At 34.1% G+C, this 20,054-nt stretch overlaps 1 protein-coding gene across 1 annotated transcript in view; it reads left to right on the top strand.

Annotated features, from left to right (window-relative positions):
* Positions 1 to 20,054, top strand: part of LOC150095576 (solute carrier family 4 member 11-like) — a 341,029-nt gene that overhangs the window by 69,380 nt on the left and 251,595 nt on the right. The window contains exon 4 of the mRNA XM_090410034.1: positions 14,125 to 14,325. Within this exon, the coding sequence (XP_090266160.1) occupies positions 14,125 to 14,325 (201 nt within the window). The remainder of the gene's footprint in view (positions 1 to 14,124; positions 14,326 to 20,054) is intronic.

Raw genomic sequence — 20,054 nt, 5'->3', positions numbered from 1 at the left:
ATCTGATTAGCGAATAGCCTTGAATACTTGCTAATCCAACCAAAGAAATGCTAATTTATTGTTTTATAAATGCGTACAGAGTTAAATTATTTACGCTTACAATGTATAAAGAGAGGAGTTTGAACTGCTAAACTATTTGCACAAGAAGTTAAAATGCATAATATCTAGATCACAGATTTACTTTTGTGTTTATGGATAATCTTAGATTTAACACAATCGCGAAAGCTACCAAAATGGATTTCTCTGAAAGGTGATATGTATTTTCCTTCCTAAATCCTTAGTTGCTGCAATTTAAGGTGCTTCCGAGGAGACCTTTCAATGTCCCGTATCACCGTTAGCAGTAGCGGAAACCGGCCATCGATTACAGTCATCGACAACCCAATTAACCTGTCTAGAGAAACAAAGCAAGAGTATGGCGCTTACACACTAGTTTGTACGAGTGTGTAAGCGGCTTAGACAGTTTGGGAGGAACTTATTATTTCCCAGATAGGTGCTCAGTATTGTAGAAGCCTGCTTTGGAATAAATGTAAGCATCACTTAAAAGTTCAGGAAGGGAGGCTTAAAGAGTACACACATATTGAAGGATTTTAATGAATTAAGATGGGATAAAAGCCATTTTTAATAGCTGAATATGATTTCTGTTACCATCCACTGCTTTATCGGAAGTGTGCAGGGATTTAGATTCTCATAGAAATGAGCTTTTTTTTAAAATGCTAAAAATAAAATCAGTTCAAGGACACAAACGGTAGATACTTGAGCAATAAATGGGCAATGTTCGCAACGAATCCAATTTGACAGAAATGCCATGGAAATGTTAGGAGTATGGTAGTTGTTACGTATGAAGCAATACAAACAAACCTTTTTTTTTTTCGGGGGGAGGGGGGGTAGAAGAAATTCAGAATAGCAAAACAGTGCTCTAACATATTTATTTTATTCCTTAATGAAAATTCTGGAATAAGAAAAACGGCAGAACTAGATTTAGCGAGCTAATCATGCATATTTTAAATAAGTGAGGTACTTTTATTGCTATTAAAGAAAATTCTAGACAACCATTATATCGAAATGAATGTTTAAATAAACCTAGTTTGGGCGTGCAACGAACAGAGGAAGCATAGAAGATGGAGGGTGTAGTATGATCAGAGATGAAAAAAAAAAAAAAAAAAACTTAGATGTCAAATACTAGTAGTGTCACAAGAGAAACTGCAGTTGACTATAGATCCTATTAAAATAATAATAATAATAATAATAATAATAAACGTAATTTAGACACATGCAAATACGTTAATAGGCTATCTCCATCCTCTGAGACATTTGAGAATATAAACAACTATAAATATAAAACACTTTAAATACTGAAGAAGAACAGGGAGGACAACTATTCCATTTTATTATTATATTTGGTAATTCAGGCCACCCACGGCACTAATATACTATAGGTTTAAACCTTTCATGGGTTCACACAAAAGGTTGAAAGGTCATCTGCTATATAATAATGTAGGAATAGCACTTCTAGTTTCTCACACATGACGTCTCTTATTTTATGCGGTATTTACTCTAGTACCTCATAGGGTTTTAGGAGTGAAATCTGCTAGACGTGGTTGTCACAGCTTCTCTTTCCACACAGAATTAAGAAACATTCATGTTGGGATTCGAACCCACAGCCTGTTCATTGGAAAGTGGGTACGCTACCCACTCGCCCAACTGGGCAGGCGCATCTCTTCTATACGGCACCAAATTGTTTTAATCTTTAATTTCGATCACGAAGGGGACTTCCTGTCAAACTTTCTGTATTTTCTCTTCTCGAGACGAGCTTGTTTCAGTTAATTTGTATTAACGAAATACAAATTAAAAAAAAAAAAATTAAATACAGAGATATGTATATTGATGAAAAGAATAAAGCAAAATTAATAAACATGTGAGTTATTAAATTCTCAGAGTTGAAGTTTTTTTGAATCAAAATTGATTGAGTTCTTGATTATCCCCCCCCCCCCCAAAAAAAAAAAAAATCTCATAGAACTCCCAAAGTTAGTCAAGTTGTTTCTGAATTACAGTCAATGCAACTAAGACCATAAGTGTATATGTCGTGTATGTATATAAGTGTATTGTTTACTGTGTTGTGGACGTTTTGTAGGTTCTATGAAATGAAAAACTCAAGATGTGTTACAACAAGACTTAAAATAGCAGTGCCGCTACCTTGTTGAAGCTTCCAAGTAGCAAGTCAAGGACAATCTTGTATATACAGTTATGTTGGATCAATACAAAGCAACCCGCTTATTAGTCTGTTTTTCGCGTAGTTCAGCTAGGACTGGCAATATGATTTTACTTCAAGAACCGTATAAAGCAAAAATGGAAGAAAACATCCATGAATAATTATGTTTTCGACGTTTCTACTCCTTAAATATTAAAATAAAGAAATTAAAAATGCAAGTCTTATAAATTCAGAGCTGAGCGAGCTTGTCGAGTAGGATTTTGTAAACATCTATGCCTTAGGGTGGGTCGATTTCCCCCCCCTTCGTATTTGCGATAAACAAGTAGCTTACTTTACCAATTGAACGAGCAGAAGCAGGCCCGTAGGAAATGAAATCACGTAACAATTTATAATCAGTTAATGTAATTAACATTGAGATGAGATGATTTTAACATTTACATTAAAATGTTGTTTATAAAGAAATGCTAAACGATCAATGGTAACCGGTTTATTCTCATTATGAATTTCAAATATGCTTCCATTTCTTGATGGTTCTTCCGTGACGCACTCTGGAGAATGAAATATATCCTTCCGTTCCGAAATCCTTCTTTGTTTTCTGGGCACCTGGGGATTTTTGAATTTCTCAGTTGGTTATTGAACACAAAAAATAACTTAAAAATATCAAGATTCTAGATCAAGTGACCGAATTCCCTGTCTAATTAGCGTCTTAGTTCAAGTGTATATATATATATATTATTCTGCAAACTTTCTGAAGTGTTTTGGCGTAATATATATTATCTAGGATATGTCAACAGAACTTTGGAAAATAAAAACAATTTTAAGACGTTGGATATTTAGATATTAAAATAGATAAGAAAGATTTCAAAAGAAGTAAAAAAAAAAAAAAAAAACGTCACTTGGGAGAAAAGAGACATAAAATAAATCTTATGAAGGAGAAATAAGAATGCATTGTGCATATAAAGAATAAGGGACTGACTAGCGAAAATAGAAAGAATCTGGACAGGATTATAAAAGCTTTGTTCTTTCACAAACGAACATGTTTGGTTTATTTTTGCGTGCAGGTGAGGTGAATGTCGTATAATAATGGAGCAATTTCCCAATGGATGGCAGGCTGGCTTCCTTAAAATAATTCCTGCTAAGCATATTCCTAGAAGACCACATTATGAGGAACTTTTCAAAGATGGGTTCATCATTTTAAAGATCTCAATTCTGCCAGCATTGGTTATGACCACAATAGTTTGTCGTTAATGTTCATCTCTTGCACAACTATATTTCTGATCACGGAGGCAAATATTCCATTCAGATAGCTGCGCCATCTGATGCAACATATTTCAACTCGATCAAAACTGAAAATTTCAAATATTCCCAGAACTAAATCTTATTTCAGAACAAATCGTTTGTATAACCTCTTTAAATAATTCACGATTTTTTTAAAGATGACAAAGATTAATTCCAGAGTGATATTTCTAAATTTAATTGAATTCCTTGAATTTAATAAAAAAAAAATGTAAAATCAACTTAATTCCTATTCCCACTAATGTTACACTGTACTTTCCAAGATAAAAATTATCACTTAAGTTATTTATTAAATAAATATCAAAAAGAAGTTAGTTTTATTTGCTAATTCCTGTAATAACATTAACATACTTTAGTAGATGGAATATCTTTGGGAACCTTTTCAATAGAAGATGAATTAACTAATCTCACACGGAGGGAGAAGAATCCCCCCCCCCTGAAATTCAGGCTTTCATCGCTCACACATGCAAATCGCACAAGCAAGTAATTATTAGTGGGCGGTTGATGTTGTATGGATTCTGCGATGTGTAGACGGTACTGTGTGGTGTAGAGTGCCTTCGCCTGGATACCATGGATGTGTCACATCATCTGAGAATCAGTCGTAAGTAATAATAACAACGTACTAGTTCATTTGAAATGTAGAGTTTTGTACGTAACGTGCGTGTTATAGTACGCCCACAGATACGAGACCTTTCAACACTTCTGCGCAAGTCAAAAGGAGAATCCATTCCGATAATAGGGTAATCAATCCGTATTTTTGGATGAGTGTTTATTATTACACGTCGGAATATTAACTTCTCTTTTATGATCATTGCAGTTTTTAAAGTGGTAACTATTTTGCTTGTATAACAGTTGGAAAATTTTGCGTATAAAGCACGTGATTTCGCGTGTTGGTGACCAATTCGTGCATCGCCTTATTTCTCCCCCCTTCAACATGAATTGACTCTTCTCGGCAGTCTGCCAACGACAGCTCTCGATCGGACATTACCTCTTTTACTTTCCAAGGTATATGGAATTCCAGGAGAGTACTTGAAATATTAATAGCAATTACTAGTTTAATTATCGATTTGATAAAAGCAATGAGATAGAAATCTGCTTATAATAGTATATCTGTTGTCTGAATCGGATTATATTTAACTTTCCAGTAAGAGTATAGATATTTGCTGATTTATGAGAAATTTAGTACATGATTCCTATTTTGTTGTCTAGATAAATCAAAATAAAAAAAAAATGTTTTTATATTTATGAAACTCAAGCGTTAATATTTGATATTTAAAGAGTAGAAGGAGATTGCTTTCAGTTTTACGGTATGTACTACTATAAAGAAAAGACGCGATCCACGAAACCACTTAAAATACCCTTCATTTAGAATATAGCTTTGACAGGAAGGTCGTTTCGGATATATTTTGTCCCTCATTTGTAACCAAGCAGAAGTGTCTGAAAACGTTTCGCTTGGCGAGGTCTTTGCGATCTTAAAATATAAATGTTATATTTCATTTATTCTATTTTATTTATTTAGTGAGCATAAATTTCGCTTATAAGTATCGAACCAAAATGTCTAAACGTCTGTTTTGGTCTAAATAAGTGATTTTCTTTTAGTTGATTTACCTTGGTAATAAAATACGAACCATGTATTCGATTTCTTCTATATTTGTAAAGAAACTGCTAATTAAAAATCTTTCAGAGGCTAAACATACTTCTAATATTTACACTGCTTGCTGTTAAAAACTAAGTAATAAAATCGTGAAAATAAAAGGAAGAAAGAAATGACGTAGAAATATGTCAGCCAAATCGAATTCCAAACATTTATACTGAATATTTACAATTCTTCTTATTTTTGACCTATTTTTTATACGCATTGTCTACAAGCGAGGTGGCGCAATGCCAACCGGAAGCACCTTATATAGACGATACCTGTGTAAATAAAGTCAGAATGGGTCACATCGATGACTTTGGATCTACCATTACTCTTTGTGGAAAATAGTTAACACAAGCTGCTTTTCCTGGGATCTTGTAGATAAAATTTCTAAGACAATTTGAATTTTTACTATTTTAAATAACTTTAGGAAATGAGTTTTTGAAAGTATAAAAGTTTCATAAAACGATTAAATGCGTCATTTACAGTACGAAAATACGTCATGTAATCATTTCATTTTCTACAAAGAAAGAATATAATTCTTACCAAATCCCGCCGAAGCAGGATAACCTAAACAATAAGCAGGCCATACCTTGAACTTCGAAGCAGAATGCGCACTGATCGTCGCATAAGGTGGTAGATGGTGTACATGAAGACGATGGATCGGGTTGTGTAAGAGTGGCCTTTCGCAATGAATCCTAGCACTCCATGGGGGGGGGGGAGAGTCTTGTCATAACTGATTCCAACACAGTGAAGCGTGTTAATTTGCTATATTCATAAGTCATAGTATTTTAGCATATATTTATACCAAACGATCGAATTTATAATTTTTCTTTCATTTTGACTAGTACCGTGGATGAGCTAGTGATTTTTTATCATTATTATTGGGTTTTTTTATGTATTTTTGTTTATCTTTTACATAATCCTTACACAATCGCAAACAGTCATGCCTATAGTGGGATTCGAACTCGCAGCTTGTAAGTTGGGAAAACTGGTTAACCACTCGGTCAACCAGACCGGCAGTGATGTCATATTCATATTATTGTTTCTTGCATTTCTTTTTACATTGTCAGTGGCTTTTTCCTATTGCTGTACTCACGCCATGCAACATTGCTCAACGCGTTGACGAGTCGGGTTGTTGCCAAGCTATGGTACACCTCTGATTTATTTTTGGAGGTATTCTTTATCTATAAGGAGCTCGAAAAAAATCTTAACAGAAATGTGAAAATGACCTGTTGTTTTAGGTAATCAAAAACCCCAGTATAAGCATTCAACTTGGATGATTACTCCATGTGTAAAGTCATCCTGAAACTATTTTGAAAGCACCAAAAGTATTCAAATACAGGTCGTTATACCGTTCATGTTAATGTAATCATCACTTTAAGTATTTCTTGCAGGAAATATAGTCAACCAATCCTTTAATTCGAAATCGGGAGCAAAACTATTTGAGAAGCAACAAATTCAGCCATATCCTTGAAGGGGTTCTGGAGAAAGTCCTCACCAGGACTATGTCTAAGTTTATGTTTGATGTATCTTTAATATTTGAAGTGAAATTTGCTTCCATGTTGAAAAGGAGACTTCCATGTTTTCTCTTCACATCACCTAACGTGTGTGCGCATGCGCTTTCTTCCCTTGAAGAGAAGCAGTGCTTTGGAACAATGGAAGTTCATTTTGTCTTCTGATATCTCGCAGTAAATCTCTGTTCTAACAGCAAGCATGACGGTATTAATAGCGCCTTCATATTCAACAGTTCCACAATAACAACAGCGGCTAGCTACAACGTGTACTCTGATACTGTATGGAATGTATTAATGTGATAAACTGTTGTTCTGACATCAGAGTCGTGAGAGATATTTAAGGTATTATTTTTATATTTATTTCCTTTCCATTAAAGCAATATTTACGTCTTTTGCGTGGTTCTTTATTTTTAGCTATTCGTACTGGTGAGATAATTTTCTTCATCCAAATTGAATGGTATACCCATGATTACTACTCCTAGGCTGAAGCTCTATTAGCAGTGGCAGCTTGTACATAGACACTGCTGCACTCCCAAGGAAAAAATCAAATTTTGTTTGTGTTTATAAATAATAACAACGCTTACAACATTATATAAATGCAGTACAACATGTTAAAGGTTACAGCTTATGTTTTGACATTGACTGAATAGTTAATAATTGGAATTGTTCGATTGACGCTTTAGATTACGAAACAAATGCACTGCGATCTAACGCATTGTCGGAATTATGACGTTCGGTGAGTTCCGGCTACCCTCGCCGACATTCGTTTGTATTTGTCACTGCACGTAACAAGTGAATCCGACACTGCTCAACGAGCAGTGTCGCTACAGATCAATTGTATGCTTGCGCGCGTTATTTCTGTGAGATACGAAACTTTTATTATTGGTGTGTGTTCGTGATGAGGGTGAAATATTTTTGGTAAATCATATTTTATTCTGTTAAAATAACATAATTATTTATTCATTATAGATACAAGGCTGAATTATGACTATTTTATTTTGTATTCTTATTTTGTATATACAGCACCCCCACTTAAAATTTTCACCGGCCGCCACCGTCTATAAGCCTCGTATAGCATGTGATCCTGCGTGCAGGCCCTTCTTTTGAAGAACTGCAGACTAAGCAACTCCTGCAAATCGTATTGTATGTGATCAATGCATTTTCGGATTGAGAAGTTCTTGTCGAACGCCCAGTTGCACTTGCTATTGAAGACAGTTATCGGATCAAATGATTTCCATCGGTTACAATAGATTTTGCTTATGAATCAGAATGGATACTGCTAGTTATAAAATCGCTATTTGAATTCTCCAATGCTTCTGGTAGCTGGTGACGTAGTTGAAGATGTGGAGTGACCATCATTGTTGACGGGAAGAGAGCGTGAAGGCTCAATACAACCATTTTTAATTCCATTGAGATTACGTATTCTCTTCTACTCTTCTGAAATATGGACTTTTACTTGAGGTGCGAAAATTACAGAACTATATAGCACTGATTTCTCATGCAAGTCAAGTCTTACTTAAGATCATTCAGAAAAGACTGGAACCATTCATGAAGAGAGAAATGCCAGATGAACAGGCAGGATTTCGAAAAGGCAGAGGAACTAGAGATCAAATCGCCAATGTGAGATGGATAATAGAAAGAGTACAGGAATGTCTACCTTTTGTTTCCTTGACAATAGCAAGGCTTTTGACTCTGTAGATCATGTGAAACTGCGGAATGTGTTAAGAACAATGGGAGTCCCAGAGCATTTCATTATCCTTCTGAGGAATCTTTATTATGAACAAGAAGCTACTGTCCGAACAGATCTTGGAGAAACTGAGTATTTCACAATAGGTAAAGGGGTGCGACAAGGACATATTTTATCTCCGTACCTGTTTAACTTGTACAGCGAATACATTTTAAGAATGGCAGGGCTGGAGGAGTCTCCAGTTGGAATTAAAATTGGTGGAAAAAATATTAATAATTTGAGGTATGCAGATGATACCACCTTGCTAGCAGAATGCAAAGAAGATTTGAAGGAACTTATTATGAAAGTTAAAGAAGAAAGTGCTAAATATGGTCTTAAACGTAACTTCAAAAAGACAAAAGTTATGGCAACATGTGTACTTAATGATTTTGAAGTAGATGGGGAGAAAATGGAAGCAGTTAACAATTTTGTGTTCCTAGGATCCCCAATTGATAAAGTTGGTTATTGTACCGAAGAAGATTATTACTCGGAAAAAAAGCAATGACAAATTTAAGCAAGATCTTTAAAGATATTAGCCTCACAACAAAAATCAGAATCGTGAAAGCAATGGTATTCCCTGTGATGCTGTATGGATGTGAAAGTTGGACCCTGAGAAAGAGTGAAAGAAGGATGATAGATGCATTTGAATTATGGGTTTGGAGACGCTTACTAAGAATACCATGGACTGCAAAGTAAAACCAATAAATCAGTGATAGACAGAATAAAGCCAGGTTGCTCCCTTGAAGCTATGATCATCAAGCAAAAATTGTCATACTTCGGACATATTATGCGAGCAAATGACAGTCTGGAGAAGATGATGATGCTTTCTAAAGTTGATGGAAGCAGGAGAAGAGGAAGACCAAGAATTAGATCTTTGGATGGAGTTAAAGAAGCAACTGGAGTGCGCTTGGAGGTTCTGAAAGACATGGTCAGGAACATATCGGTATGGAGAGTTCATGTTCGTGGAGTCGCCAGGAGTCGGAGACGACTCGATGGATCATAACACACACACTTCAAACGCCATGTCGCTTCAAATAAAAGAATGGAGTTTCAGTGATCCTGATAGGAAAATTGTATGCTTTTCAAGATCAGTGCAAAGCTGAATATTTCGATACGGGAAAACTTTCAGAAAACTGGTGTTATGTTCTTCTTGGAAACTAGTTATGTTTTCTTAAAAATTATTGAATTAAATTGAAAACTAATCATGCGGAATCTTGGAGAATTTACTCCGAGTTCATGAGTTGGTACCAAACTTAAGATACATGGAATTGTGTTTTACAATTAATTAAAATTTCGACTAGAATTTATGAAACATAAATTTCAACAAATACATTTAAATTTCTTGACATAAAACTTATCGATAAATGTATAGTTTCTGATATAAATTTATTGTCCGATTGTTACAAAAATCATTTGAATTTCCATTGCCAATATCATTAAAATTTGGCATCAGCATATTATGCTGAAGTGATTACTAAAGGAATAAAGACATATGATTTTCTTTCCGGAAAGTTAACCTATGAAAACACAATGACTACGAAGAGAACTATTTAATTTAGCTTCCTGTTTCTTGGTCAGCTTCCATGTCTCTGATCTATATGATAATACGGCCTTAACATTGCTATGGAAGATCTCTATTTTGGTTTTATTATGGTATTTTGAAGATTTCCATATATTATTTTATTTTGTGAAAGCAGTATTAGTTTTTGGTCTTTGAATTACAGCAATCCCTCGATTAGTGCGCCTAATGCGTTCTCTAAAACGCGCATTAATCGAAAACGCACTAATCGAGTATAATAACCTACGGGAAAAAAGTATAATTCGTTCCTCAGATTTCATTTTTGACCCTTAAGACGATAAAACATTCAGAATATAAATTTATTATTCTGCTTAATTCTTAACAAAGAATTAAGCTAACATAGTTTGGCGGTATTCTGTTTCTTTTTTTCATACAACTGACGGTATGGCCCTATTGCTTCTTCTGCAAATTTTACTGGTTCTCTCTTCACTAGGGTCAGTTGCTAAGCATTGCTACTGAAAAACGTCGATTGTACGAAAACTATTTTCAAATTGTTTCTTTGGGCTTGCAGTGATTAAATTTTCTTCATATATACTTCGGGATCTTCCCGCTGAGCATTTAAATTTAGCAGGTCGGAATCACTCAACTTCTCATAATGAGATTTAATTAACTTAGATTCATTTGAAATGCCTCTAAAATCATTTGCACAATGTGGAAGAATGTGCTTCCAAACGGCTCGCCTATTGCTAGCAGTAATTTCATTCGACTTTTCGACTTTATAACCAGGCTGAGATTTCTCTGATTTGGCTAGAAAAGTCTTGGAAGGCATTCGCTTCCAAAAATAGGGCGTTTTCATCGACATTAAATATTTGTTGATCACAATAGCCCCCTTCTTACACAATTTTCTTCAAAATCTCTGGATATCTCCTCATCTGCACTTGCAGCTTCGCCTGTGATTAGAACATTATGTAGGCTATTTCTCTTTTTTGAAACGCTCAAATCACCCAGCACTAACGTGGAATTCTTCTTTTCCATCGTTGATAGCCCTTTCTTTCCAGGTTACAAAGAGACAATGTTTTTGATATAAGAAGACCAGTGTTTAGCGGGATCCGTTTTTGGTTACAATCTTTGATCCATGTAAAAAGAAGTCTATCTAATTCAATCATTATGATACTTTGATTTCGAGTGCATGCATGATGAACTTGAAGCAGCCTTACCTTTCTCTTTGTATTCAGCAGTTGATTCACCCATTTTTGTGTTCTTGTCCTATCTCTGCTCTGGACTCGCCTTGTTTATTTTTCTTTATTATTTATTTCAAGTTTTTCTTCCAATCAGGTTACGTTTCGAATCATTTTCACACTTCTATTTTTTGCTCACTAATTCTTTTACTCATGATTAAAGGTTAGAAAAATAATTTTAAAAAAGTAAGGAAAACAATTGCGCAAGATATGATCAGCAAAATGCTATGTAAAGCAGACGACATAAATTTTGGCGGTGAATTTGGAACATAACGTACATGGAAATAGTGTATGCCATTAAAAAATAACTTTGTAAAATGTTTCAAATCGGTAACTAAATTATTTCATCCTGGCGAGTGATTTTTTAAAATAGTTAGCCATAAAAAATGTATAGATCAAAAATTTTTAAAATCTGTAACATTTATTTTTAAGATGTATATTGGCGCATTAATCGAGGGATTGCTGTATATCCCATTCAGTTACATCTTCCGAATCGACATTTGCTCCCAAGTATGTAAAATTCTTTACTTCTACAGCATGTGTTGATCGATTTGGATTTCTTCATTTGCTGCCTAATTTAAGCACTTTTGTTTTGGTCATATTTATTACAAGACCAACGATTTCAGCTGATTGATACAAGTCTTCCAATTTTATTTGTACTAGGGGGCGGGGGGGGTCTAGAAAGTTCTGGTAAACACCCAGAACAAAAATGGTATTAAAGCAACTCATATAAACACAAGAAAGAACATACGTTACCTTCCCGTCCAATTTTTACATCATAATTCTGCTACTAGTATCTTCTTTCTTGTGGTTATATCAGTTGCTTTAATACCATTTTTGTTCAAGGTGTTTATCAGAACTTTCTAGATGCCCTTGTATATCATTGTATTTTGATATCAAAACTATGTCATCAGTATAATCTAGATCTTCTAATTGTAACAGAGGATTTCATTTAATTCTTCTTCTTGCACCGGTAACTTTTCATCATGCAATCAATCGCTACATTAAACAATAACCCAGATATTACACCAGATCTTATCGGATGTTGTTTGCTGTGCAGTACCACAACGATTTCTTTGATTATTCTCACATATTTGTTTGGAATTCCATAACTTTCAATAATTAACCATAATGTTTCTGTCAATACTGTTAACTGCTTTAGCCAAATTTATAAAATTTAGTTATAATAGGCTTATAAATTCTATACTTTGTTCAATGATGATCCTTAAAATAAAAATGTGATGTACATTACCACACTGGTTCTAAAACCAGCTTGTTCATGCCTTAATATCATTTCTACTTTACTTTAATCCTATTTATCCATATTCTACAGAAATATTTTGCAGGTACCGAGAGCAGACTCATTCCCGTCCAATTTTTACATCTTGTGAAATTTCCTTTCTAGGGATTATAATTATTATTGCTTCTTTCCACTTGTTTAGGTATCTTTTCGGTCTCTAGTACATTGTTAAAGATTAGTTGCAGTTTATCAGCAGCAGTTTCTTTAGTTGTCTTAAACATTTCTGTTACTACATTATCATTGCTCAAAGCCTATCCACTTTTCATTTTCTCTACTACATCCATTATTACATTTTTAGATATAGGTTCTGATGTTATATTTAAATTTATGCTTACAGGAAATTCTTGTCTGTAAATTACGTGTGTTCTGAAGGCCGATTTGTCTGTACGCGGGAGAAAAACCCTGCTACTTCCGTATGAGATCAACTAACTCACCTTCAATTGAAAAAGCTCATATCTAATCCTCTTCAGTTAGCAGTAAACCATGTTTATCTCTTAAAGAATTTACTTGCTTCTTTTCTTCTGTCCATATTAGACTTGTCATCTCATACATGCTTTTAATGCGCCCTAATGTTGCAGCCGTTTGTGTTCAGCTTCTGCCAAGCTGTCCATAATTCCTTTTATCATCTCTTGCAGATCTTTCTTAAGTTCTTAAGTTCAAAATCGCAGTTCTCAAGGAATAAATTAGTTCGATTTTCAACTTATATTTTTTTACAATAAAATATCGATAAATGTTTCGTTTGTTAATGATTTTATGAATTTCGAAATATTTCAGGAATAAATTTAACTTTCTTTTTTATATGCTTAACAATCAGAACAAATGACCGCTACGAGAATGATTTTTTTTTTTTTTTAATTCTTGAATACATAACTTTCTCTTATTCTTTTTAAGAATCAATTCGGTGCTCACTAAAAAATGTTGCAAATTTGCCAGCAGGGATGTCTGATATATTTGTCAATACTTCGAAATTTTATTCGGCAAGCCAGAAAGGTCATATGAGCATGAGTTCCAATTTTCTAACTGTCAGAGCAACGAGTATTTAAAACGTAACTTCACTTGAACAATTTAAATAAAAATAAACGTTGAAGAAAGCCATTGTCGGTTGGGATGCACATTCTTCAAAGTAGTTAAGCCTGTGACATCGTTAACGCATCGTTTAGCATTGAAAATTCGTTGAATTAATCTGTTGTCTACGTAGCGTTCAGAAGCCCACAAGTGTTAGTTTCGTAAGTTGATGCCAATCAGGTGCCATCTGAAATAAATAACCTTGTTCTGCTTCTACGAAATGTATATTTAAATATACATTAAATGTATAAAATGTAAATAGTGGTAAATGTAAATGAATGTAAAAAAAAAAAAATACTGTTTTTTACAGAAAAAAATAAATATTTTTTTCTGTAAAGATCCGAAATGTCAGGTTCTTTTATTTTGTCATTTTTTTAAATTCATTTTTAAGGCTAAGTTCTATTGAACAAGAAAATTTCCGATTAAAATATTGCAAAAAAAAAAACCTCGCTACGACGTGCGATTTTCAAAAATGTTTCTGCATTTAAAAATAAATTTGATCATCTGTAGCGTTACTTATTAATATTCTTGTGTGTAGTCCATTAAAGTATGAATGCACAGTAACATCATTATAAATTTTGCATGGTACCTTATGTTTCGTTAACTCTTCTTTTTCAGAAAGGAACAAAGAATGCCCTAGAAACAGGAAGGACGTTTGCCACTATTTTTGCGGATATGGACTTCAGGCAGCGGTTATTAGAAGTGCACAGCGAAGCCGAATTTAAAAATGTACTATTGAAGCACGCGCAAGACCTAGCAGCAGAACAGAGTAATCCAACCAAACGACTAGGCAACCACGATGGGGACGTCGACTATGAAGTAAGTGGCCTAAATTTATTCCCCTAGAGATGCTTTTCAATGTTATATATATAAATCTATAAAAGAATTTTGCCTTCTTTCCTTTACGAATTAGATGGATTTTTTTTTAATATATATATATATATATATATATATATATATACTGTATATATATATACTGTATATATATATGTATCCTTTGCGCTATTTACATAAGTTGTCGGCTGCGTGTACGCAGACGACAACTAGTTGGTTTCTGTTCTTATCATTTATTTTTATTTTTTAATATAAAAAATTTAAATAAATATTACATTACGTATAAATGTAGATTCTGATAATGAAAACCAATTCAATTTTAATTCATTTAATCAAATCGATTAAAATCGAATTTTAATTTAATTTTTCCTTGACGATTTTTTGCCGAGTATAACAGGATACAACATGAAGATATTTATTCCTTCTGGAGAAAAAATTATCAACAGAACTATGTTTTACTTATTAAATTGAATTCATTAAATTAATTGAATTTAATTAAATTCAATTTAACAAGTACTGCCTATAACGAGAAATCCATTTCTTTTTTTTCTTTTTTTTAACAACTATCTTTTTGATTGCTTGCCGCCAAGTGTAAATATACGTCTGCTAACTCCGCACTAGCAGACGTATCTTTACACTTCGCTTAGTTGCTTTTTAATTATTTTCACAAAACCAGTCTATTATTTCTTTTATTAACTGCTGAAAAATTACTTGTGATTACAGGACAAGTAATTGATGTCAGTTTTGTAGAGTAAACAATTATGCTATCTTCTAGGCACACAGCCCACGAAATAGTATTCTAAATAACGTGTAAGATGCTGCAATAAGACTTTAATACTTCGAAGTAGAACGATCATTTGCATTCGTCTTCATTATAATCAAGGTGCACGTATTTTAATAAAAAGTTCCTTTCTCCAAACGGATATGACATATTACTTTGAACAAAGTTATTTGCGGAGATAGTGAACCTTGTAGTTATCATTCTGTTTTCAAACGTAATGACAGTAAAACTGTAATTAATTAGTCAGAATATCTTAAGTGCTCGAGGTGTTATGTGAAAGAGAGTGAGCAGTTGCTCCACGACAAGTGTGATAATAAAAAAAAATAAAAAAAACTCATTAATATAGAACTAATGCATGGTTTAAACTGTGGAATTGCAAAGGAGAAAAATGAGTATTGTGTTTAACAATGAATGATATAATTATAAATTTAACATCGTTTCTGTAGCTGCCGTAACGTTATACTTGCAATGAATTTTGTGTTGTTTATAAGGAGGAGCATTATATTTTATATTCCCTAAAACCGATTCATCTAGAATAGCGTCACCTCATTAGCGGTATTGCTATTCATATGTAGTGTCACTAAACTAATATATAATGTACTATATATGTTAGGTTAGTGTGCATTCTAAAAATAAAAATGTCGTCTTGGCGATTATTGCCATGGCAACAGAGGTGCACGTGTCGGTAGTATAAATATTTCATATGCATGATATTTCATCACATCTACAAACAAAAAGCCATCGATATGTAGATGACGTTTTAACCATCTGGAAATACGGCGATGTGCTGAGATGTACGATTTTCTTTCGTCTATCAACTCCTTCCATCATAAAATAAAACTCACTCGGGAACTTGAAAAAACTGCCTTTCCTAGATGTTTAAATTTCAAAAAAAAAAAAAAAAAGCAGCCGAAGGCAGCTTCTCTTAGCGTCTACCGTAAACGCACTCATACAGATCGTTGCCTACATTCATCCTCTTGTTGCCTACATTCATCCTCTTTGCACTGTACATCACAAAAACTAGGTATTATACATACGCTCAAGAAGGACGATCAAAAAGTGAAGGAAGACTTACATTCTCTACCCCAACTACTCGTGAACAACAGATATTCTAAGAAAATGGTACAAAGAATACTATTCCTGCTCCCCAACTAAATCCCAACATTCTCCACAGAACTTCTGTTTCCAGTCCTTGTATTGGTAAACTTTGTCTCAGGTAGCAATTCTCCTGAAATCTCGTGACACAAGAGCGGCTTTCAAGCCAATTTTGTGACTAGACGAGATTTATTACGTTAACCTAAAGACCGCAACCCTTTCAACAAACACCCTGGGATTTATAATATTCCATGTTCTTGCGCCCTTCTTTTACATAAGGCAGACATCTAGAAGTTTGGAAATCAGGAAAAAAAGAGCATATTGGAAACGTCAATAACAACAAAGACAGATCGGGCCTAGCTTTTCATTTCTCTCACGCGCACATAACATTGTATGGGATAAGAGCTCCATGACTTATATCAGGGCTGTCCAATCTTAGGTAATCCGAGGTCCGCATTAAAAAAAAAAAAAAAGATTATCCTAGGGCCGCATCCAATGCATATCTAATAATTTAGTGAGCAGCAGCGACACAACGTTGATAGCTGAACAAACGAACAACACTGCGCACTAATCGCGTGCTCACGTAACCCGTAAGCGGCAGAGCATGCGCGTTAGAACAAAGTGTAAAAACGCTTTGACACCTGTAATATTTGAAAAACACGTGGGTTTATAGTGATGTAAACACACCAAATGAAATAACCAACATCGAGATTATCGATTAGTGAATCAATTAAAATATCTAATACGCATTGGGATCAAATTGTTATTTTATTTTTTCGCTTGTGAAAATCAAAATCCACAGGCCGTCCGCACAAAATCGCACCGCGGGTTGTGTTTTGGACAACCCTGACTTACAGAGGACAACTTCACTGCTCGCAACATAAAAGAATTTACTATGCTCATTCGCTCAGAAGGCACGCTAATTGGAAACCAAGGAATGGTCCTATGTGATATTTGGAAATGACTCATTAAATCTTGTCGCACGTCACACTAACTTTTCAGGCAGAAACTATCGTGCACACATTACTGAACAATAGTTGACTCGTGCTAGCTTCCGCGTGTTTTCTGTTTTTAAACTGATTGTAATGATTTCTACGTGTTTCTGTTTTTAGTAATGGTTCGTGTTCGTCTTTCATTGTAATTTTTGTTCATCCTAACCCAAAAGAAGCCACAAGTATATGATACGAAACCAGTCGGGTTTCATTTATTTGTATTAATACGGCCAAATAAACCCAATATTCCTTCTTATGGCTTGATTTTACTAGTCGAGAATCTGTATATTCACATAAAAAAATATATTTTTTTATAAACCTGTTTAATTAACGGTTAAAAAAGTGTTAGAAAAAGTGAAATTCGACTCGACTTCGGTATGCTAAAAAAGTATTATATGAGAATAAGCGTTATGAAATTAAATTTTCAGGTTTGTAATAATTTCCATGTCGTTAAATTCCAAAAGAAAGATTCTGGCTGAATTGCTTACTGTTTTCTTTGAGGTGGATTTAGGCCGCGAGACGTCACTGTAGTACATCTGCCAGTTGCTTGTTGTGGTGATGGAATTGTTGGAGGTGGACAGAAAAAGCCCTCCCTCAAATAGTATAAGACCAGTTAATTAGCTTTGCCTTGAAAACATATAAAAATTCCTCTCATCATAAATGATATTTGAATTCAGGTTCATCCAAAAAGCAAATCACGGGACACTATGAATATAATGAAAAATTCAAGATACCAACGCAAATGATTACAATATTTGTTGGTTAATGATTATTATTTAAATAGGTTTTACGTATTTAATGCATTTTTATATACTACAGATTCAATTTTCAATTCCCCCCTCCCCCCATATCGGCTCACACTTTATTCTCGTGTACCTAGTTCCTTAAACCAATTTCCATTATGCCTACATGCAGCAAAGTACCAATACAAAATAATGAGTCTTTTATGCAAACGATTTTCAGTTTTATTCAGCTGTTATTTTGATTGTTTTTCCAATTCTGCACGTATAAGACCGACTACGAGGGGCACTTGATCTACATTTCTATTTATGCACAAGAACAAACTTGTTTTCATTCCTGTCATTTTAATAATGCACCATACCTCAAGAAACGAGAAAATTAAATTTTGTATCATGTAAAACAAAATTCAAATCAGCACGCATACAGTAATAAAATTTTAAAAAAAAACGATATTTTGTTATTTAGTTAAGACAAGTAATGCTGAATACAAGATGCTCGTAGTCTATGTTGCGATAGCACTGCGGTGGGGTCAGATACACGCTGGAGTTTGCGTGTACTCAGTCCAGTTTACGTGCAGTTTTCAGAAAATTATAAAAAGTCATTTAAATATTCGAATATAACTATTCTGCCAGTCTAGAAGAACTTAAAGTCGGCACCTATGTTTGCATAACTACATCTACATTTCAACTTCGGAAATGCTCGGAAACTCCAATGAAATCAACACCTTTTAACGCAGTTCGATTCAAGAGATCAGCGCCACCTTAAGTAAACTGTATTTATCTGTTATTTGCGTAAATGTATTTTGTCAAGACCACTTTAGAGTTTTACATTACTTGATTGATTAAAAGTAGAGATCCTTTCGCACTCGACCGTAAAATATATGAAAACTACAGATTTATTGATTGCTTGTCAAACAGAGCGATATTCCGCCAATGGCGCTGCAGCTAAAATGAAAGACCAGCCAAAATGCCTTAAAATAAAATGTGTTATCTTTGTCACCTGGATGTAATACGTGGTCTTTTGTATTCCGCTCTACCAGAACTCGTTTATTCAAGCAATCATTTGAAGCATGTGCACTTTGAACATCAATAAAATGCTCGAATTCATTGCAAGATGGGTGATGGATGTTGAGAAGAAAAATTGGAAAATAAATAATATGGGCGGCTTGTGCTTCACTTTATTTTCGTGACACTTTTAATCAGCGAAGTGAATGCTGCTGCATCTTGTATGGCTGAATCTAAAATAACAACAGGACAGTATTCGATCCTGTCAGTGAAATATGTAGAAAGCGTCCGATTTGTTTTTGTACGACTGAATTATTTGAATATGAAAATCCCTTTGTAAAGTAGTTCCATTTAGCATTCAGTTGTATTATAGCATATGTTCAAAATCGCCACGTTTTATGTATAAATGGTCTTTCTATTTATTCTTTAAAATATCTTTACACAACTATATTTGAATGTGTTTCAAATTATCTATCAAATTATCCATTCTGCATTCACTGTTTACTTCAACTACCAAACGACCTGTTTGATCTTCTCATGGAATAAGATATACTGTATTCGTTTGTCACACGTTCACAAAAATTAATAGCTATTGCATGCAAGTTCCGCACGTATTATGTGTTACTTAAATTGTCCATATGTTTATATCCCGACAAATTAATGGCCAGTTAAAGAGCATAAACCTCCTACGTATTACGTGTTTGTCGTTTAGTAATTTCTATATGTTTAATCTTTAAAAAAAGTGTATGGCACTGGTATGTTAACTTCGAACACTTGGAGGTGCAATGAGAGGGCTTCTCTAGTAAGTCATTGGTAGTGGTTTTACATTGGATTAGGTCCCAACTTTCTGAGAAGCAAAGAACTTTTATGTGGGCCATTCAAATACAAGGCAAGTTTGTTGGTCCTATTCTGCGGTCGACGTTTTTTTTTTTGAAAGCTTGTAGAAACGCCAACAGTAGAGAAAATACACAAAATTGTCATAGACAGGATAGTATTATTATTATTGCGTGACAAGTCCATCCTCGTGGGAGGGCACTCCCCACCAAAAATCTCCGTTTTACATGTGTCATCTACTCGTAATATTTTTGTATGTTAATTGTG

The sequence above is a fragment of the Typopeltis vanoorti genome, chromosome 20, assembly GCF_054136105.1.
Source record: "Typopeltis vanoorti isolate ZY-2024b chromosome 20, IOZ_Tvanoo_1.0, whole genome shotgun sequence".
Lineage (NCBI taxonomy): Eukaryota > Metazoa > Arthropoda > Arachnida > Uropygi > Thelyphonidae > Typopeltis > Typopeltis vanoorti.
The sequence above is the reverse complement of the archived record's forward strand: the minus strand, read 5'-3'. Positions and strand labels throughout refer to the sequence as shown.